Source organism: Galeopterus variegatus, unplaced genomic scaffold, assembly GCF_000696425.1.
Source record: "Galeopterus variegatus unplaced genomic scaffold, G_variegatus-3.0.2 Scaffold743, whole genome shotgun sequence".
Taxonomy (NCBI): domain Eukaryota; kingdom Metazoa; phylum Chordata; class Mammalia; order Dermoptera; family Cynocephalidae; genus Galeopterus; species Galeopterus variegatus.
Window position 1 is genome coordinate 332764 of NW_007726854.1, and position 22939 is coordinate 355702.

Below are 22939 nucleotides of genomic sequence, written 5' to 3' on the forward strand. Positions count from 1 at the left end.
CCTTTCCAGGATCTAGCCTAGTGCCTAGCATATAGTTAAGGTAGTCAGTAAATGTTTGTTGGGTGAGTGAAAGAGCCTGTAAAATGAGTAAAATCATGAACTCGTTCCTAGTTTCCCAAAGACGCTTGAGTAAGAGCTTTTGGAATAAAATGGATCAAAGAAGTTTGGGAAACACTGAATTCCACTGATTCACAAACTTGAGTGTGCATTAGAATCACCTGGATGACTTGTAAATACAGTCTGTTAGGTTTCCTTTCCCCACCCTTGTGTTTGAGGTGGGATAGAGGATTTGCATTTCTAAGTTCTGAGGTGGTGGAGGTGATGCTGGTTCTGCTGGGACCATACTTTGAGAACCCCTACTGTATCTGTATTCCTGTTGAGGCGATTCGTACTAGTGTATTGAAGGTTTTGAGAAGCGCTGGAATAGGGGAACCTGTTTAACTCTTTAACTCATTATTTCCAAAACTTATTTGGCCCTGGTTACTCCCTGCTCCTTCCCCCCAGGTGTATGTATGTATCTATCAGTCAATCACCTGTCTATTACATTACACACAGTGCCTATTCACATCCTTGGGAAGTATTCTTCTGCGGGCCATACTTTCAGAAACAGAGCCAGGTCACATTTGCAGTGTTTTCCACACATAAAATGATGGTTTTTTACATGCTTGGGAATGAACTCAGAATGCAATTGTGTTATAAAGTTGAAAGATACTATGATATTTATTACCTTCATGGAAATATTTATGTACATTTTTGATTCTTGCTAACTTAATTTGGAATAAATACTGTGGTATATAGCAAGAAGAATTTCATGAAAATTGAACCCAGAATGATGAATTTCTCAGTAATTTTTTACCCTTTATTTATATATCTCTGTCATAGTCAGTTTTTTTTTTCTTTTTTTGTCTTTTTTCGTGTCCGGCAATGGATCGCAACCCTCAGTGTCGCGCCCGTACCGGACCGGGACCGGCAATGGGATCGCAACCCTCGGCGTTGCGCCCGCACCTCGCTCAGCCAGTGAGCAGGAACCGGTCTGTATGTGGGATCCGAACCCTCGGCAGGAGCGCCGCCGCACTCCCAAGTGGCGCACTGTAGCAGTGCGCCACCGGGCCGGCCCTGTCATAGTCAGTTTTAAGCTGCCACAGATTTCCAGAACTTTAGGGGTATGACAAAATTAGGAAATAATATTTTGTCACGAAAGTTTAGTTTTCTCCAGATAAAGATTGAGTCTCAGCTAGCGTCTCCTTTTTCCTCGTTGTATTTTGAATTTTAGGCTAATCTAGTCTCATGGTACAGCATTCTATTTTACTTTGCACATCTCAGATTTTGTTAACATTTTATTTTAAAATATGGTTGTAGTAATGCTGGTCTTGTGTCTTACAGTAATGGATATAATAAAGATATGGCCAATCAATAGAAAGGGGGTATATGAGGAAGAAGTGATGGTTACAAACTCTTGAGATGTTAAATCTCAAACGATGTTAAGTGTGGCACAGACTTGAATTTATGGAATGCTTTATATCCTCCAAGGCTGTGGATCTTTCCATTGATGAGTCTAGCTTGACAGGAGAGACAACACCTTGTTCTAAAGTGACAGCTCCTCAGCCAGCTGCAACAAATGGGGATCTCGCATCAAGAAGTAACATTGCATTCATGGGAACACTGGTCAGATGTGGCAAGGCAAAGGTAATTTTTTTTCTTGTTTTTAAAAAAGCAGTTCCTTTTAAAAATTATTTTCTCAAATTTTTTTTTTTGTTGTTGGTCATTTTATGTGGATTTTTTTTTTTTTTTCAAAATATGTGACGAAGAAAAGACAGAATTGAACTTAACCCTTAACAAGCTATTTGTGAGGTTGGGGGGAAGCTGTGTCCCTGAAGTATAATGTATTCACAGTCCTGCCATTTACCAGATAATGGATAGTCCTCAGTACCTGTTCCTTTTTAAAGATAGAAATAATAGTTCATGGATGTGTTCATTACAAGTTACATAAATCTCTAGTTTAGTGGATATGGTACTGGCTATAATATTCTTAATACATGTTGTTCACCTTGTGATTGATTTCAAATATTTTATTTCCTGAATAGTAGTGTTCCACCAATGTAAAAGCCACCGTTCAATAGCCAGTGAAGGGGAAAGAGAAACTACATTAAATGTCTCAGTTGAATATAAGAAAGATTTGTATTTCAGAAAAATTAATATAGGCAAAATATGGGGCCTCAGAATTGAGTCATTATTAAGTTTAATGAGTTGTTCGCTTCCAAGTTTTGCATCAAAAGGGGTAAAATACTAATACTAACATGAAAAAGTAAGTTTGCTAAGGAAAACTTGGATATGTATTTTAGACATCTCTATAGATAAGACTTTGAAGAAAGGGAACAAAAGGTTTTTTTGTTTTTGTTTTTGTTTTTTTTGGTTGACAGAGGCTATTCCATCTGAATGTAGATGAATTTTCCTGTTTTTCCCCTTAGGGTATTGTCATTGGAACAGGAGAAAATTCTGAATTTGGAGAGGTTTTTAAAATGATGCAAGCAGAAGAAGTGAGTATATAATGTGTTAATGATGTATTTGTTTCAGAACTGGAATTTTCCATTGTAAGAATAGGAAAGGAGAATATTGATGGGTTATTATATGTACTGTTGAAATCAATATTTTATTCAGAGTATTACTCAGTTGTCTCTGCTTAGAAACATAATTGGAAAGCCTATAATTAGAAGAGCCTGAATTGACATTGTCAGTACTTCAAAAGATTTTGATCTTTATTTATTGTTTGTAGTAGAAAATGGTTTATAGCTAATTATTTGTAGATCTTATTTTTTTTGAAATTCCTTCTATCATATTAATTTTAAGGATTACTAATTAGTTTATTTGTATCTCAGAACATGTCTTCTACCAAAATTTCCAACTTTACATGGTTCCAAGTAAGGGAGGAAAAAGATTGCCAAGAAAAAAAGCCTAGAAAATATTCTTGGTTAAGGATTTTACAAGATGAGTTCTCTCATTTAAAATAGTTTCTTATATAAAAAAATGAAGCTGCATTCTGCAAATATGTTTCTCCAAAATCATCTAGATTTCTCAGGTAACCTGCCAAGACTCCAGTATGTGATGCAGTGTGGAAATCCATTCCATGAAGCTTGGCAGTGAAGGGACAGCTAGAAAAGAGGGTTAGCAGATCAGAGAGCCCACAGGACAAAAAGACCTGGGTTACTAGCATGTTTCTGGATACAGAAAGTGGGGGTGGGAAAAAGTAATAGAGGAAGCAGTTGATGGTACTTTCGTCCTTGAGAAGCTGGTAGGAGGGAAAACAGATTTTTCCTTAAAGGGGAGCATAGGAAGAATGCATCTTTTCAAATAAACAGGTTAAAATTGAGGGTTTTTTTTTTTTTTTCTTTTCATTTCTTACTGTATGACCTGGGGCATTGATAATGTCGCAGTGTCACTTTCCTCAGTGAAGATGGTAATATTTTTAGGAGAGTTGGAATGGGTATGTCAAGCACTTAGCAGGGTACCTGGTCCCTGTTGAAGCTTAATACATTTAGCTAATTGTGGTGACACTCTTCTCCAATTTGTCAAGGCACCAAAAACCCCTCTGCAGAAGAGCATGGACCTCTTAGGAAAACAGCTTTCCTTTTACTCCTTTGGTATAATAGGTAAGAGAAGAGTGAGTATGTATATAGTCCATTTTTACTTGGATTTTCTCTTGAGTATGAATGGCGGAGTTATACTAGTCCTATTTATTTGCTCTTGATTTTTAAAAAAAGCTTAATGCTATTTTTTATTATAAAACTAAATCCCAATCATTGCTTTTCTACAGAGAAAAAATAGAACTGTGTGTAATTCCTATAATCAGAGAGCATTTCTGAAAACATTTTAGTATTTGTCCTTCTAGTCTTCAACAAAAATGTGATAGTATTGTTTTATGGACTGTTTTCTTTTTTTGTTTTACATATTCTATCATAAATATCTTGTTATTAGATAGATGCTCACCTAAAACAAATGGAAAGGTTGTATAGTATTTCATTTTGTTAATATAGTCATGTACTGCATAACAATATTTCCATTAATGACTGACTGCATATATGATGGTGGTCTTGTAGAATTATAATGGCTATACTTTTGAAGAGGGGTCTTCAGAAAGTTCATGGAAAATGTATATTATGAAAAAACTATGAATAACTTTCAAAATTTTTTTATACCAAAATAAACTCATGTTAACTCATTGTAACATGTGTGAACAGGATCTAGTTTGAGACACTAAGAAGGATAAGACGTCAGTTTGAAGAGAGCCCTGTCAGAGCAACATGAATTCTGCTAACATTGAAGCAAGAACAAACATCAAATTTATAGTGAAGCTTGGGTGGAAGAATGGTGAAATCACTGATGCTTTACAAAAAGTTTATGGAGACAATGTCCCAAAGAAGTCAACAGTTTATAAATGGATAACTCGTTGTAAGAAGTGACGAGACAATGTCGAAGATGAAGCCCACAGCGGCAGAACATCCACATCAGTTTGCAAGGAAACAATTAATCTTGTCCATGCCCTAATTGAAGAGGACCAACGATTAACAGCAGAAATAATAGCCGACACCATAGACATCTCAATTGGTTCAGCTTACACAATTCCGAAAAATTCAAGTTGAGTAAACTTTTCACTCAATGGGTGCCAAAACTGTTAGGCCTAGAACAGCTGCAGACAAGAGCGGAGCTTTCGATGGAAATTTTAAATAAGTGGAATCAAGATCCTCGTAATAACTTCGTATAGCATACATTATACGAAGTTATACGAGGCGCACTGCTACAGTGCGCCACTTGGGAGTGCAGAGAATGATAACATCTGCTTATTGTGAGACTGTTATGAGAACGTTAGTCACAGCTTTAGCAGAAAAATGCCTGGGGAAAGCTTCACCAGAGAGTCCTTCTCTCACAGGAGTGACAGCACTCCTGCCCATTCCTCTCATCAAACAAGGACAATTTTGCAAGAGTTGCAATGGGAAATCATTAGGCATCCATCCACCTTACAGTCCTGATTTGGCTCCTTCTGACTGTTTCCTAGTCTTACAAAATCTTTAATGGGCACCCATTTTTCTTAAGTTAATCATGTGAAAAAGACTGCACTGACCTGGTTAAACTCTCAGGACTCTCAGTTCTTTAGGGATAGACTAAAAGGCTGGTGCCATCACTTACAAAAGTATCTTGAACTTGATGGAGCTTATCTTGAGAAATAAAGTTTTTATTTTTATCTTTTAATTCTATTTTTCCATGGACTTTTTGAATTCCCTTTCTATAGTGTAGGTGTGTAGTAGGCTATTCTATCTAGGTTTGCGTAAGTACACCCTATCATGTTCCCACAATAACAAAATCACCTAATGATGCATTTCTGAGAACATATCTCTTATTGTTGAGCGACACATGACTGTGTGTATATATCGCTGTGTATATAGATATATAAATAATCAGACCTCTTTTAAACATTTATTTAGATTTTTTGAGGGTTTTACTCTATAACTCTTCATTTATGTTGTAAAAACCTCTTATTCTTTAGGAGAAATTCTTAGAAGTAAAATTATTGAGTCAAAGGGTATCCATGTAATTTTTAAATATTTGGCCACCTTTGAGTGTTGTCATTAACTTCACAGGTGAATAAAAGGTTTCTCATTTTATTTCGCAGTTTATTATTAGAGAAACTGCATACTTTGTCATATATGTGTTGATCCTTTTTATTTTATTTTATGGCCTGCCAACTATTTTTTATTTCTTCTTCTCTTACGGCTTGAGTCTTAGATTGATAACAGATCTTTATTTAGCTAGGATATCATTCCTTTTGTTGTTTAAGTTACAGGTATTTTTCTCCCAATTTTTAAATTGCCTTTGAGGGATGTAGAATGAACTTAGTAGGAGGGAGATGTGTGAAATTGAAACATCCCCTTTCCTTGAGATTCTTTTAACACTCTCTTAGGATAATCTCTGCAGTTATGGTTTCTGTTTTGTTATGTTTAGTGTGAGTTTCCCAACTTCATGTTTATAAGAAAATTTATTTAAACAGTGTTTTACTATAGTTTTTATTTTTGTTGCCTTATTTTGCTATTTTATTTAAATTTTATTTTAGTATGTGGCTTCGGGTAGAGTTATAACTTTTAATTTAATTAATTATCAAAATTTAATTTTTTCAGTCCCATTACTTGTATAATCTATTACTTATTCATTGAGTTAAAATTACATCTTTATCATACATTAAACACTTGCATTTATTTTGGAGTGTTTTCTGTAATTCCCTCATCGTGTTATTTTCATTGTTTTAAGTAGCTTAGTGTTTCAAAGGCAGTAATGCAGCTTTAAAGCAATATTTCTGCTATCCAGTTTCAGGGAGATAATTCCTTAAATATTAGTTCTATTTATCCATTTGTTTTCATCATATACATAAAGTAGAAAGTAGGAAGGTATTTAGTTGCTTTTGTTTAACTGGTATGTAAGCTCTTTTGCTCCTTTCATTTGATTACTGCTGTTTATTTTGTAGAAATTTTATAGTGAATTTGATTTTTCTAGTTTATATTAATACCGTATTATAAAACCATCTCAAGTTTATTGATAAATATTTCAGCTTTTTATGATTGTCTGTTTCTGTGTTAGTATAATACATTGAACATAATTTTTCTTCTCAGGGTAATATATGGAATAGGATGAGGGTGAAGATTTAGATGAGGGGTCTGCAAACTTGTTTTTGTAAGGGACTAGATGATAAGTGAATATTTTAGTTTCATGGTCCATAGGTTCGCTGTTGGAGCTACTTCGCTTTGCCATCAACACGAAAGTAACCATAGACAATATGTAAACAAACAGGCTGGCTATGTTCCAACAAACTTTATTTACAAAAACAGGTAAGAGGCTGGCTTATGGATTATAGTTTATTGACCCCTTGTATGATTCATTGGGCATAATTTCTTTATCAGGATAGTATTTGGGATAGGATGTTAGAGGATCACTACCTGGATCATTATTTTGTAGTTACAAAAAGATTTAAAAAAACTTGTTTTAAATGATCTAAATACAAACTTGAAGTTGCTTTATTTTATCAAATTTCTGGTGATACTGTATTTTCTTTTTCCTCATAAACCTGATGGTGCACCCTTTGCCCCCTAATCTTTTAAAGAGAAAAAGTTAAAGCACTGAGTATAGTTTCTGTTAATTAAAAAAAAAATGCCATGAAAGTAGTAATTTTTAAATGTAATTCAGTTTTAAGTGTTTGAAGTAAGGTGCATCACCCTTTTAGCCAAATACTAAGTGTTCCTTCGTATTCAGTGGAAACTTAATGTGTATTGTCTGGATATTGAATTATGAAAGAATAATGGAAATTCTGGTGATTTTTTTTTTGAAGTATCAGATATTATTGCTTTAATATGATGGATGGGAGCAATAGCAACCAAAGGTAAAACTGTGTATGTGTGTGCACATGCGCATGCACAGCATTAACTATAAGCCGTGTTATCTTTAATCTCTCCTGCTTAATGGATTTTTTGTAAAACCTTGTAATTGTGATCTGATAGACTTTCCGTTTTATATCAAGGGAAATAAATAAGGTGGATGCCTTCTGTCCTTTCTAGGTGATTTTATATGAAAGGGAAAAATAGCTATTTGATTCTTCTGTTCCAGGTATCATCATGTTGGTTGGCTGGTTACTAGGAAAAGACATCCTGGAAATGTTTACTATTAGTGTAAGGTAAGTTCTAACACTTGTTTATAATTAAAATCTCTTTTGCCTCTCTTCTCTGATAGTGTATTAGTCCGTTTGTGTTGCTATAACAGAAATACCTGAGACTGGGTAATTTATAAAGAACAGAGGTTTATTTGGCTTACAATTCTGTGACAGTTGTATCTGGCATGGGCCTTAGGCTGCTTCTACTCATGGCGGAAGGTGGCAGGCAGCCAGCAGCTACAAGCAGATCACATGGTAAGAGGAAGCAAGAGGGAGAGAGAAGGTGCCAGGGTCTTTTAAAACAACCAGCTCGCACGGGAACTAATAGAGTGAGAACTCACTCATTAATCCTCCCTTCCCCAGGGAGAGTACTAATCCATTCATGATCTGCCCCCATGACTCAATCAGTTTCCAACACTGCCACACTGGGGATCAAATTTCTGCTTGAGTTTTGGAGGGGACAGGACATCCAAACTCCATCAGATAGGCATGGCTTACGTATTTCATTATGGAGGTCAGTGTTATATGGAACCCATAAAAGTGTAATATTTCTACTGAAATAGTTCAAAGTCATATATTGAGAAGACTTCTAGCCAGTGAAAACCTAAATATATGGTGGTGGAGAAAAATCACACCAGATACCTGGAATTATTAACCCATAATTGCATTTTTATATGTAAATAGATAATGAAGGATTGTCAAACTGAAAACTAGGAGCATGAAAGACCACAATATACATTGAATAACCAATCTCAAAGGAAAAAGAAGATTCTTCAGATAGAAGACAAATTTAAAAATAAACAGAAAGTGTTTATTTTGAGAGATTTATGAAGAAACTGCATCCATGATAGATGGGCAGATTGTTATAGAAAAGGACGAGATAATAAAAAGACATTAAGATTATGATCATCCTGGGCCGGCCCAGTGGCGCACTTGGTAGAGTGCGGCGCTTGGGAGCGTGGTGGCGCTCCCGCCGAGGGTTCGGATCCCATGTGGAGACCGGTCTGCTCACTGGTTGAGCGTGGTGCGCGCGCAACACCGAGGGTTGCGATCCCGTTGCCGGTTGCGGTGCGGGCGCGACACTGAGGGTTGCGATCCCGTTACCGGTCACAAGAAAAAAAAGACAAAAAGGAAAAAAAAAGATTATGATCATCCTTGTTTAATCATGCCATGGTATATTGAAATATTACTCTGTACCCAATAAATATGTACAGTTATTACACGTCAACTAAAAAATAAAAAAAGCAATGAAAATTATGATTGATTGCTGAAATACAAAGTTCAATTGTAGGGAGATAATGTAAAGTTGAAAAGGTCCCCCCAAAAATACAGTAAAAAGTCTGAAACAGAATGAGATAAAAGTGACAATGAGGAATAATTTTAGTAATTATCATTTCTAACTAATATGTGTTTCAAAAAGAGTTAAGAGGAAATTATATAAGATATGGTACATGAATATTTTCTTAAGCTAAAGCAAGAAGTGAGTCTTTATAGATTGAAAGAATTCACTAGACGCCAGTCAGGATGGAAAAGACTCCAACCTAGATATATCATTGTAAAATTAAACAAGTCAGTTCAAGAAAGCATAGTTAGGATCGCATCAGGCTTCTCATTAGCAATTGCAATTCCCTTCGTGGGGTCTTTTTATGTTCTACTAAACATTCCTACTCAACATGACTTTCATAGGCCACATCTGTTAGCTGTGCCCTTAACACAGCTGGGCAACTTCATCCCTCTTCTGGGAGAGTCCTTATAGCAACTTTTGCAGCAGTTTACTCAAGTACAAGGAGATGAGGACATTCTTGTGAGTGTGGAAGCTACCCTGGGTTAAAATGCATAGTGTTCCATGGCAGCCAACGTCTCTTGAAACATAGCACTTTCTGGGTGCCCATAAGGAACATGTTTAGTTACAAGAGAGTCATTACACTCAGGAAACTGAAAGCTGTGGCTTACTGTAAGAGAAATACAATTTTTCCAGTGTAGAGACAGTTTATCCATCAGGGAATCTTTTTATCACAATCAGTGTTGCCAAGCAACATACTTGACATATAACCCTTAACAGGTCACTCGGGGGAACAGAACTAGTTAGTCAGATGGAGAAGGGGAAAAGTATTTTTTTTTAACTCTTTAACCACAACAACATGTATTACATTAGAAAACAATGGGGCACTGATATCAAATGGTTGCAGGGGAATGATTATAAATCTGCAAATTATGCGTAGCCAGAGTATCAGTCCAATTAACTACAAACAGATAGGCAAGTTCTCAAAACATTTGTTTCTTACCTATGCTTGTGTGAATTCCAGCAAAACAAGGGTGATAGGAAGATGATGTGTGGATATAAGAAAAAGTAGAACTCACCTTGGTATCTAAGGAAAAGAAATCCTGGATTGCATCTCTGTAGCAAGGCTAAGAAATAATAGTTCAAATATTAAAACAAAAGTTAATATTTATCAAAAAAAATCAAATAGATTACAAGGAATAGGTAGAATGAATAAGAATTAAAAAGATATATATAATATAGTGAAGAATTTTTTTTTCCTAAAAGAGGCAAAAAGTGCAATTTGAAAGTTTTGATTTAAATCTGTATTTAAGAAGCCATGGGTTAAATATAAAACAAATTAAGAATGGGGCATGAGTTTTGAGATGTTAACCATTGGCATACTATCTGTCAGACCCAGTTTAGTTTTTATTTTTTGGGGGGGGGTGGGTGTGGCTGCCAGGGACAAGGATCCAAACCCTTGACTTTGGTGTTACTAATACCAAACTCTTAACTAGCTGAGCTAACCAGCCAGCCCCAGTTTAGGTCTTTGAGGATTTTTGTTTTGAGCAGTTCTAACTATTTGTGAAGATTAACATATCGTGACCTTTATTCTTTCTTCAAGGTCTGCCAAAGGACAAGAAATTTAAAATTTTCTTAATCGAATAAAACTCATTCTATTTTGCAGTTACCGTATGGGCCCATTGGACTCTTTTATAAATCTAAGATATATTATGGGATCTTTAGTAATCTCATTTTTATGTATTATTGAAACATTTTGCTATTTCATCACCCTAGTAATTATTTTAACAGTTATTTCCAGGTGTGCTAAAAATAACTAAAACAATAAGAAAGCAGAATGATGGAATTGCCTGTAAGGCTGATGTAATAATAAATCATCACTATGATGCAAAGTATGCATCATCATTTAAGAAAGTATAAAAGAAGTCTGGAGACCCAGTGTATTAGTCCATTTTGTGTTGCTATAACAGAAATACCTGAGACTGGGTAATTTATAAAGGAAAGAGGTTTATTTGGCTTACGATTCTGGGACAGCTGCATCTGGCGTGAGCCTCAGGCTGCTTCTACTCATGGCAGAAAGTGGCAGGCAGCCAGCGGGTACAAGCAGAGCACATGGTGAGAGGAAGCAGAGAGCAGAAGCAAGAGAGAGAGAAGGTGCCAGGGTCTTTTTAAGCAACGAGCTCTCACGGGAACTAATAGAGTGAGAACTCACTCATTAATCCTTCCTCCCCCAGGGAGAGTATTAATCCATTAAAATGAGGGATCCGCCCCCATGACTCCATCAGTTTCCAACACTGCCACATTGGAGATCAAATTTCCACATGAGTTTTGGAGGGGACAGTACATCCAAACTCCATCATTCTGCCCCTCGCCCCCCCAAAACTCATGTCACGCTCACATACAAAATACAGTCATTCTATCCCAATAGTCCCAAAAGTCTTAGCTTGCTCCAGCACCAACTTAAAAGTCTAAAGTCCAAAGTCTCGTCGGAGACCAAAAGCAAAAGTCCTTCCACCTGTGAGCCTGAAAAACAAAACCAAGTTTATCTACTGCCAAGATACAATGGTGGAACAGACATTGGGTATACACCCAGCCTTTGTAGGTTTTTTGTTACTATGGCATTCATTGAACAAAGGTGAGAATTCAGAATTTTTCTCACTTTCTACCATGAGGGCAAAGAGAATACTTGATAGAGAAGACTTTTCACAGTTATTAGAAAAATCATATAAGTGAAATCTCAAGACTATGAGTCTTTGGATGATGATACTCTAGATTTTCTCAAACTTCGGAACTGATAAATAAACAGTATATTTTTAAGGACAAAAAGGAAACAGGTAATTTTTTCCAGTTAGTCACTGTAGCAAAGACTTTTTATCATGCAGTGTTTTCCAACAGGAATCTGGACTGTTCCTTTTTGGGAAGATAATATATGATGATATTCTTTCATCTTTCATGATGCTTGTTTACCAACATTTACTTTCATGTTGAAGATTGGTATGAATATGAAGGTGATTAAAAGGAAATAGATTGTTCAGAAATGGAAAAATTCATTTGGTTCACCACTGTAATTGGTGTATAAAATGTAAACTTAAAAATTTTTGTAATTATGGAACAAAGAAGATGAGTGTCCTCTTTTCAACAAAGTTATAAGCCATTGTTTCCAAAAGTGTTGCATTTTGACGAAACGAGCAAAAAGAAGAACCAGAATTGATAAGCTAGAACCTGTTAGAAATGTTTTTTTGAAATCTAAAAATCAGTATTTGAATATGTTCCAGGTTCATTAATGACAGTTGATGAGCAGTTAGTTGCATCCAAAGGATGTTGCCCATTTCAGGTGTACCTTCAAATCCCAGAATAACTTTTGGTTAAAATTAAAATGAAAAATTTTAATTAAGTTTTCACAGTCTGTTTATTCCTCTGCAAATTATTTGTAACATGACTTAAACATAGAAGATTGAAAAGGTCCAGTGGATCTAGTTTGTAAATTATGATGCCTGTTTTTCCTGGTGTAGTGAGTATTAATGGAAACAAAAGAGAAAAGGTTTACATTTGAACTAGGAACATTCTCTTAGAGTAGCCCAAAGGAGAGAAGAAAGTTAATGATAACACATATTTCTTGACTTGCCAATAGTATTACAAATGTTACTTGTTTGCTTTCAACTTTTAGAACCAACCTGTAAACGAAGTACAAAAAGGTTAATTATGGTTCTAGAACAGGATGTTACTATTAAATTAGATCAAGCTAAAGAAAAAGTAGGTAGTAGAAATTAAGAAGTAGAAGCTGTAGAGGGAGCAGTGATAGAGTGAAGGGTAGGAATGCTTATGCGTTTCTGTAGCAGAGTCAGGAGGTAATACTTGCAATGGCACAAAAAAATAGAAACTTATTTTTTTAAATTGCAAAGGGAAACAATTTTTAAAGTTGTGATAAAATACACACCTTAAACTTTACTGTTTTAAGGTGTACAATTCAGTGGAGTTAAATATATTTGCAGTGTTTTGCAGCCATCACCACTGTCTAGTTTCAGAACTTTTTCATCACTCTGAAAGAAAATCCTGTGCACATTAAGCAGTCATTCCCCATTCTTTCCTTTCTCCAGGTCCAGACAACCAATAATCAAATTTCTGTCTGTGGATTTACCTATTCTTGTTATTTTATATAAACGGAATCATATAATATGTGGCCTTTTGTGTCTGGCTTTTTTCACTTTTGCATAACGTTTTCAAGGTTCATCTATCTATGTTGTAGCATGTATTAGTATTTCATTTCTTTTTATGGCTGAATAATATTCCATTGTAGGGACATCACAATTTTATATTCGTCTGTTGTTGGATATTTGGCCATTTTCCATCTTTGGGCTATTGTGAGTAGTGCTGCTATGAACGTTCGTGTACAAGTTTTTGTTTGAGCATCCGTTGTTACCCATACTTTATAGATGAGGAAAGTAAACTAAAGAGGTAGATTAATAAGTAGCCCAGTGTCACACAAGTAAAAAGTTGATAAACCCAGGTGTACAAATCCACGCAATTTGATTTCAGAACCTATGTTCTTTAACCATTGTGCTTAAACTGGCAAGTAGTAGGTATCCAGTAAGTGTTAATCATCTTTTTCTTACTTTGGAGAAGTCCATTTTTGGGGTTGACAGTATTAATTTTTCATTTTATTAGGCTTTAAGTAGCATCCAATTCAAATTATTGCTGTGGGTACTATTTAACTTACATTTTAATACTGTGTATATGTTGGTTATAGTTTGGCTGTAGCAGCAATTCCTGAAGGTCTTCCCATTGTAGTCACAGTGACACTAGCCCTTGGTGTTATGAGAATGGTGAAGAAAAGGGCCATTGTGAAAAAACTGCCTATTGTTGAAACTCTGGGTAAGTCTCTGTTAAGATCATGCTTATGTATTGACATGTTAGTTCTTATCAACAATGAATCATGTTTGAGTTTTACAGTTTTTGTGTTAGGGGTTTGTATAATGGTTTTTGGCTTGTGGCAATGTTGGGTATGGTGTTAATGATCAGAAAAGGCAATTAAAAATTCATAGCCCTTAGGACAGGGGACTTTAAGAGAAATCTTTCAAAATCATGGAGTATCCTAATGGTTAAATCATTAGGGGGGAGGGGGTGGAACAAAAAATCATACAGCAAATGAGACTTTGGAGTAAAATTAACAGAATGTTTTTCTTTTGACACATCGTGGAAGATAACTGGTAATTATAGATCCCAAAATGTCATACTTAGAGTCGAATTTGCTTATAAGAGCAATAAATATACAGTGTGTAGTTATATTGCTATAACATAATTTTATGTGTTATATGCTGTGAAACTTCTTTTTTTTTTTAAATTTAGGATATCCAAAAATGTATTGAATTTAATTTCTAGTTTGCATTTTAATATTGAGATGTGGAAATATCTTGAAAAATTCTGACTGAAGAAATTATGTGGGTTTATATTTAGGAACTCCAAACTTTCTAGAAAATATGTTATATAAAATAATCATATAATGCTAATATGGATAACTTTGTAGAAGCTAACTGTAGATAAATAAATAAGAAAAAGTCAACTTCTCATTATTATTTTTAATTCCAGAAACTTTACCTTATGATGAAGCAGGCATAATGAGAGAAATTAATCTAAAATTACCAATGATTTTGATCTCTGTGAAACTCAGAGAAATAGGACAGGGTTCCAGCATCTTTGATTTGTTTCCTAAGTGGACCTGTATTTCTCCCTGATTCTTTTGGTGACCCATAATGATTTATTCTTTAGGCTGCTGTAATGTGATCTGTTCAGATAAAACTGGAACACTGACGAAGAATGAAATGACTGTTACTCACGTATTTACTTCAGATGGTCTGCATGCTGAGGTACTCTATAGGTTTTGTTGTTTTAAAACAACAGTGCGCTTTTGTTAAGAAATTTGGTGTCTAACATTTCTAACAATTCCACTGTCTTTACCTTTAAAAGGACTGTAAATTAGCAGCAGATTTTCTTCCCGTGTGATTCTACTGAGTCTTTGTTTCATTCCACTTGTACACTTGTTTAATCCACAAACTTTGATTCATCTTGACAACTCTCTCTCAGTCACCCCTACATCAATCCATCCATCACCCAAACCTCCCAGTTTTGACCTCCAACCTAACTTCCTAGATGTTTTATAGCCAGCTTCCTTAGTTTCTCACCTGGCCTTCTGGTAAAGCCTCTTCACTGGTCTTTCCATGTCCATTCTTGATGCCCTCACCCTATAAACAACTTGGGAGATCTTTTCAGAGTCACATTTTGAGCCTGTCTCTCACTAAATTAAGATGCTCTAGTGGCTTTCCATTATAACTAGTATCCTTATCTGTGACCTCTCAAGGACCTCCACATTCTGTCCCTCATTTCCTTCTCCAGCCTTATGTGCTCCCCTTTGCTTTCTGTGCACCAGTTTTACTGGCTTTATAGTTCTTTCAGTGTGACAAAATTTCCCCTACTTTAGGGCCTTTGCTGCTCTTCTCACTGCTTAGGATAATTGAATGCCTCTTCAGTTTGTATGTCAAGGCCAGCCCTATTTTTCAGAAAAGCTTGCTGACCACTCCAAACTGGCTCAATGTTATATGTTTTCTTAGCATTCCATGCTTCTTTGTTCTTATCCCAGGTGAAATTTTTTGTCCTTCTTTCTCATTATACTATTAAATTGTAAGAGAGCAGGGACTATATTACCAAGTACAGGGTCTGCCTCATAGTAATAAATGTTGAATGAATAAATTAATGAATGAATGACTTTATTTAAAAAATTATGCATTGATAGTCTTTTAAATGTATGTTGCTATGCAGTGGTTCTTTTTGAAGTTGGTTGAGGACAAGTTCCAGTCCCACCAGTCTTTGTAGGAGTTTTGACTGGAATGCTCTCAATACTACTCATGATGGGTATAATATTTTAAAATGTATTTACAGCTAATTTACTTAGCCAAATAAGTGGTAGACAAATTGACAGAAGTTGTACTTTTGTTTAAGTCCATTTTACATAGGCCTTAAAATGAAACTGTTGCTATTTAGAGTGCTAGATTTGGTAGAGGATACCCAATGCTGTGTTGATGGATGTGTCCTTTCTGGATTATTCAGATGGGTCATTGCGGTTACATGTGCTTTTATGATTCAGGTCTGAAAGATGGGATATTAATTTCTCTGTTAAGTTCGTCATTTTATATGTCAAGCATTAACCATTTGTTAATTATATTCTGTCTAAACTGTATTATTTTTGTTGTGAAATTTACTTCTGTTTGTCTTCACTTGTTGTAGTCATATGGATCTGGTTTGTCTCTACTTTTAATTTTTAAAATTGGCATGTAATATGCTTGGTAAAGTAGTTTGTAAGTGCTAGGGTAAACCTCCTAATGTCTCTGAGGCTCCATATTTGCAAAAAGAATCCTGCTTTTGTTTCGGTCACTGGTAATGTGGTAATTTTGTGCTGGTTTTGTTTAGATGTGGTATTGGATTTGAGTTCTTTGTGAACTGTAGTATGCTATATGTGTAATGTATAAAGTTAATAAGCTCACTTATGTATAGATATTCTTATGGTTTATTTGTACTTTTTATAATATAAGAAGAAAACAATATCTTTTTAGGCTAAGCATTGTGGTGAAAATTATAATTTATATTCTTTTAACTATTAAATATTCTTTTACACAAACTTTAATGCTTTTTAAGGTATATGCTTTAACAATATCATGATTATAAAATAGAACAACTTATCATAGTTTTTGTGTTCTTATAATTCTTGTCACTCTCTTCTGTTTGTATTATTGATCGCATTTCATGTTCCTTTAGGTTACTGGAGTTGGCTACAATCAGTTTGGAGAAGTGATTGTTGATGGTGATGTCGTTCATGGATTCTATAACCCATCTGTTAGCAGAATTGTTGAGGTAAGTATTTTATTCTCCAAGAAGGTGATTTTTTGTATAATGACTTAAGACACAATGATGAGTTCATAGTTAACATGTATTTCTCTTAGGCGGGCTGTGTGTGCAATGATGCTGTAATTAGAAACAATACATTAATGGGGAAGCCAACAGAAGGAGCCTTAATTGCTCTTGCAATGAAGGTATGTGCCTGATCTCTCTTCTTTGATACATGAGACATTGCCCTCACAGCAGAAATGTGAGGCATCAATTTCAGTATTAGTGGTGTTTAGGTATTAATGAAGAAAACTCCCAATATTGAATTCTTTTTTTAACTGCCTTTTGGGAACCAGTTTTATTCCTGGAAATATAGAGCATAAAGCTTTTTCAGTATAACCTTATTCCTTAATGTAAGGTATAAACCAATGACCAGTGATGGATTTCTTCTTAGGAAGAAATGTTCCTGTGTTTCATAAATTGAGATCTGTGTGTGAAATGCTTTATAAAAGTGTGTAATTGTTGATAGATGCTAACTTCTTTTTAATATTAACTTTTAAATGAGTAAAAGGTAACTTTCTATAGTATTTTCATGTTAAGATATTGATGCAGTTGTGGAAAATTAGCTTTTCTTTTCCAGTCTTTCCTTTCCGTCCTTTATTAATTTCTCAAAATGAGTGTATAGTTAAAATCAGTGTTGGGGAGAGGGAGTTTTGTTCTCAGTGACCTTTTCATCTGTCCCAATTGATCTCCTCAGTTCTACATTTGATTCAGTGGGAAACCTAACAAAATAAGTGCTCCTACTTTTAAGAGTAGTCTGAGAAAATTTTGAGACTTGTGTGAAGCTGGATGCTTCTACATGAAGTTGGTCAAAATGAGAGCCAATGTAGAATTGTAGGTTTTTATGACAGTTATTAAGTTATTAAGTATTTTCCTGTATTATGCCTAATAAGATATTAACTTCTTTGAGAGAAAGAGTGTGAAATCACCTCCTTATGGTTAGAGACCTCACATTTTAGGTAGGAAGTTAATATTGACATTCTTAGAACATATAAAAGGCAGACCAAGACAATAGACAGTTAAATCCTAATCACTGAGCCACATGTAAAAACAATGCACATTCAGAGCTGGGAGTGTGGGCTTTAAAGGATAGAAGGATTTAGATGAGATAAGCTAGGGAAAGAACTAGAGTAAAAGCATAAAGGAACAAATAGCGTAGAATGGGTTGTGGCGAATGAGGTGGCTCACTTGGATGAAATGAAAGTTGTTTGAGTGACCAAGAGAATTGTTAAATAGGATATATATGGCGGATTTCTGGATGGCCTTTGAAAGCCAAGAAGAATCTGAACATGTTTCTACCGAAAACAAAAAGCAGTAAACCGTAGATATTTAAATAGTTTAAAAATATTTTTGAATATTTGGAAGAAGATGAAAAGGCTACTGGGAGGGAAAACAGCTACATGACATTGGAATTAGTCAGGATATAAAGCAATATACCGAAAACAAAAAGCAGTAAACCGTAGATATTTAAATAGTTTAAAAATATTTTTGAATATTTGGAAGAAGATGCAAAGGCTACTGGGAGGGAAAACAGCTACATGACATTGGAATTAGTCAGGATATAAAGCAATAGTGGGGTAAAGGACTAGGATGGTAGCAACAGGCAAGACAGATTTTAGTCCCTAAGAAGTGAGGGATTGAGTCTGACACTTATATTGATAAATAAAAGTACATGCTATTGGTCGGGTACCTTTTTTGTGTCCTGCTTCCTTCCAGAATTTGAGCTGGTACAGGGATTCATGTAGTCAGTGTTGAAGGTTTGGTTTACATATCGTCCAGATAATGTGCCTTAGACTGTACCTACACACCCAGGCTTTTGTGTTGAAAATGTATGCTGCTATTTTGGGAAGTACAGTATTTATAGATGGAGCATTTGAAAAATAATCCAGGTATCTATAGCCAACCTAGCTATATGTTCTTTGTTTGGATATTTGGAAGAAGATGATCCTTGTTCTTTGTTAAAGGAAAATATAGCCACATGTTGGTAAGAATTAACTTTCTTTTTGTGCCATATAGATGGGTCTTGATGGTCTTCAACAGGACTATATCAGAAAAGCTGAATACCCGTTTAGCTCTGAGCAAAAGTGGATGGCCGTTAAGTGTGTACACCGAACACAGCAGGTATCCATCTGTTTAAAGAGTACTTACATTCTCTGTAGCTTAGATGACTGTTTTTTCATTTACTATCCACCTTTAGATTTAAACATTTAAAATTATTGTATATAATAAAGACCTGTTGCTTTGAAGTATGTGTAATTCATAGTATACTCATCTCTTGTTATTCCCATGTTCTCTTCTATATGCTTTCCTTATAGAATTCATGCGTAGATATATATTCAATTTTGCTGTGTGAGCAAACAACTTAAATGAGTTGTAGCCTGGTCTCAGCCTCCTAGAGCATTTGACATCAGGTTTTCTCAACATTTTTGTTCTTTTCTCTTTTTTTGGCAGCTGGCTGGCATAGGGATCTGAACCCATGACCTTGGTGTTAGAAGGCTACACTCTAACCAACCAAGCTAACCAGCCAGCACCCTGAACATTTTTTTTGTTCTTGCTAGCAGTTTATTACAGGTTTCTGAAGGCATGTCTTGTGCAAACAAAACCACATTACTTTGTGTAAGTGTGGTTCCCAAGTGTGTGTAATTCATGTTGATTGATCCATTTTACAAACTGACAAAATGACATGTAATGATATTACGAGCTACCATCTTGTTTCTGGGTGCTTTAGAAACTTTTACATAGTGTAATAAGAGTCCTCATTTATCTACAGTGTATATTTATTATATCACTTATAGTTGCTATTACCAGTTTGATGCTTGAACTTACTTTGTTCTTAAAATATACATATTAGTTATTTTTGTACTTCCTTTACTAGGAATGAATAATTGGTTATGTGTTTTCACCTGAGAGAAAACACTTTGAACCCAATTACATCTCTGTAGACAACGAACGAGTGAGAGGATTTCCTTTACCCGTAATAAATAGGAAATGTATTGGTTTTAGAAGAAAGGCCAGTTTGGCCAACATTGAACTTCTGAGTAGAAGTCTGCCAGGAACTCTGTTCGTGACGGGCAAAAAAACTCCTGGGAAGAGGGATAATTGGAAACAAAACTATAGAAATAAAATACCTTGTACTTTAAACTTTGTAATGCAGAGCTTTCAAAAATTGTATTACATTTAGATAATTTTCATCTGATGTTCTTTGACTATGTAGTTATATGGCAGGAATATGTATATGGCTTTTTTTGATGACTCTACAACATTTTATAAGTCATCAAATAGTTCTTCAATATAATGTGGCTCATGTAGTGTTTAATGATTTTACTTTTAAGCAATTTTGAGTCTAACCTCACCAAAGTTTTACAGTGGAAGACTGAATCTTCTCAGTTGTGAGAGTGGGGGACAGGAAGTGGCAGGATATAAGTTTGGAAACATTTGTGTAATTCTTATTTCCATTTGCTGACCTGAAGAGTTCCTCTTACAAAACAAAACCCAAACCTACACATGTGACTTAGGATCTAGAAGAGGTCAGCCTGACAGATAGGGGTAACTAACTAATTTAAAAGTAATTCCGGTGGCTCAAATAGTTTGTTTTTAGAGGACTTTCATTTGCATATGACAATATACATTTACCTCTACTCTCTCCTTGGAAACTGCCAAAATCACAAAGAATTAAGAATATAAATTCATAAAGAGAAAATATGGGAAAGACTCAGGGTGCCAGGTACATTTGAGGGCAGGGAGTAAGGCATAAGGCTAAAAACAGGGGAGAAGGTTGAAATTCTGAGTAAAAAAACAGTAGAACTCTAAGTGCCTTTTCTGCTTCTTTAGGCCAGACATTAGTCCTGCTTTACTTATTCCTGTAGAATATCAGAAATCAGATCTTAGGGACAAGAGTATAGGGCAAGATTAAAGCTTAAGACTGAAAATAGAATGATTAAAGAGATGTCATTGTCCTGAATGGTAAGCCTCTAGTCCTTAACTCCACTTGTCTCTCAGAATGCATACTACATACAGGTAGTCATCTACCCACCCTCGTTCCCTAAGTCAGAAGATTGAAGAGTTTTAGAAAATCTGACTCCTACCAGGGAGGTTCCAACAGTAAGGGGAATGCCTAACCAAGCTCTGTGTTCACTGGAAAAGCTAACCTATGCCTGGGCTTCATCTCATCACCCATAGTGATGTCCATCCATTAATTAGCTCTGCCAATGCCCATGTAGCTTCTAGTCCTTTAATTGCTTCTTTCGTGAATATAAATGGACAGGCAGGGATTTTTAAATACTTGGGGAAAGTCTTTAGTATGAAAGACAGACCAAACAGAAATGAGTCTCAGAGACACAAAGATAGTGCTGGATGCTGAAGAAAATTTCCAAAGACCGTAAAAGATGACAACAAAATCTAATAGAATGCTTATCAAATAAATTCAAGAAAGTAGAACAAAGTCAGAGGTGTGAAGTATAAGACTTGTGTACCTTATGGTAAGAAAATTAGAAAATAAATACAGGAGATCAGGCCTCCACCTAATACTGGTAAGCAGGAAGAGAGACCAGAAAATGGGAAGATTTTTTTTTTTTTTTAATTTTTATTTTGTCAATATACAATGTAGTTGGTTATTATGGCCTATCACCGAAGCCTCCCTCCCTCCTCCCTCTCCACCCTCCCACCCAAGAATGTCGTTTCCGTTTGCTTGTTGTAACAACTTCAAAAGATTGTAGTTGTTATATCTTCTTCTCCCCCCCCACCCCGGATTTCTTTTTTGTGTGTGTATGTGAGTGAATTAATTAATTTATTTTTAGCTCCCACCAAGTGAGATGGTATCTCAGTGTAGTTTTGATTTGCATTTCCCAGATGCTGAGTGATGTTGAGCATTTTTTCATATGACTGTTGGCCATTTGTATATCTTCCTTAGAGAATTGCCTACATAGCCAAGAGTTGGAATCAGCCCAAATGTCCATCATCGGATGAGTGGATACGGAAAATGTGGTATATCTACACAATGGAATACTACTCAGCTATAAAAACGAATGAAATACTGCCATTTGCAACAACATGGATGGACCTTGAGAGAATAATATTGAGTGAAACGAGTCAGGCAGAATAGCCAAGAGTTGGAATCAGCCCAAATGTCCATCATCGGATGAGTGGATACGGAAAATGTGGTATATCTACACAATGGAATACTACTCAGCTATAAAAACGAATGAAATACTGCCATTTGCAACAACATGGATGGACCTTGAGAGAATAATATTGAGTGAAACGAGTCAGGCAGAATAGCCAAGAGTTGGAATCAGCCCAAATGTCCATCATCGGATGAGTGGATACGGAAAATGTGGTATATCTACACAATGGAATACTACTCAGCTATAAAAACGAATGAAATACTGCCATTTGCAACAACATGGATGGACCTTGAGAGAATAATATTGAGTGAAACGAGTCAGGCAGAGATGTATATTTTGCAAATATTTTCTCCCACTCTGTTGGTTGTCTTTTAGCTCTGTTAATTGTTTCTTATGCTGTACAGAAGCTTTTTAGTTTGATATAGTCCCATTTGTTTATTTTTCCTTTGGTTGCCCGTGCTTTTGGGGTCGTATTCATGAAGTCTATGCCCAGCCCTATTTGCTAAAGTGTTTTTCCTATGTTTTCTTTAATAAGTTTTATTGTTTCAGGGTGTATATTTATTATTATTATTATTTTTTTTCCTTTTTGTCTTTTTTACTGACCGGTAACGGGATCGCAACCCTCGGTGTCGCGCCCGTACCGGGGACCGGCAACGGGATCGCAACCCTCGGTGTTGCACCTGCACTGCGCTCAGCCAGTGAGCGGGAACCGGTCTCCACATGGGATCCGAACCCTTGGTGGGAGCGCCGCCCTCTCCAGTGCACCACCGGGCCGGCCCACAGGGTGTATATTTAAATCCTTAATCCATTTTGAGTTGATTTTAGTATATGGTGAGAGGTATGGGTCTAGTTTCATTCTCCTGCATATGGATATCCAGTTCTCCCAGCACCATTTGCTGAAGAGGCAGTCCC

At 35.7% G+C, this 22939-nt stretch overlaps 1 protein-coding gene across 1 annotated transcript in view; it reads left to right on the top strand.

The window, feature by feature from the left end:
• Positions 1 to 22939, top strand: part of ATP2C1 (ATPase, Ca++ transporting, type 2C, member 1) — a 138568-nt gene that overhangs the window by 63179 nt on the left and 52450 nt on the right. The window contains exons 9-17 of the mRNA XM_008571998.1: positions 1531 to 1686; positions 2469 to 2537; positions 3572 to 3647; positions 7645 to 7711; positions 13717 to 13841; positions 14736 to 14833; positions 16776 to 16871; positions 16961 to 17050; positions 18921 to 19025. Coding sequence (XP_008570220.1) covers positions 1531 to 1686; positions 2469 to 2537; positions 3572 to 3647; positions 7645 to 7711; positions 13717 to 13841; positions 14736 to 14833; positions 16776 to 16871; positions 16961 to 17050; positions 18921 to 19025 — 882 coding nt within the window. The remainder of the gene's footprint in view (positions 1 to 1530; positions 1687 to 2468; positions 2538 to 3571; positions 3648 to 7644; positions 7712 to 13716; positions 13842 to 14735; positions 14834 to 16775; positions 16872 to 16960; positions 17051 to 18920; positions 19026 to 22939) is intronic.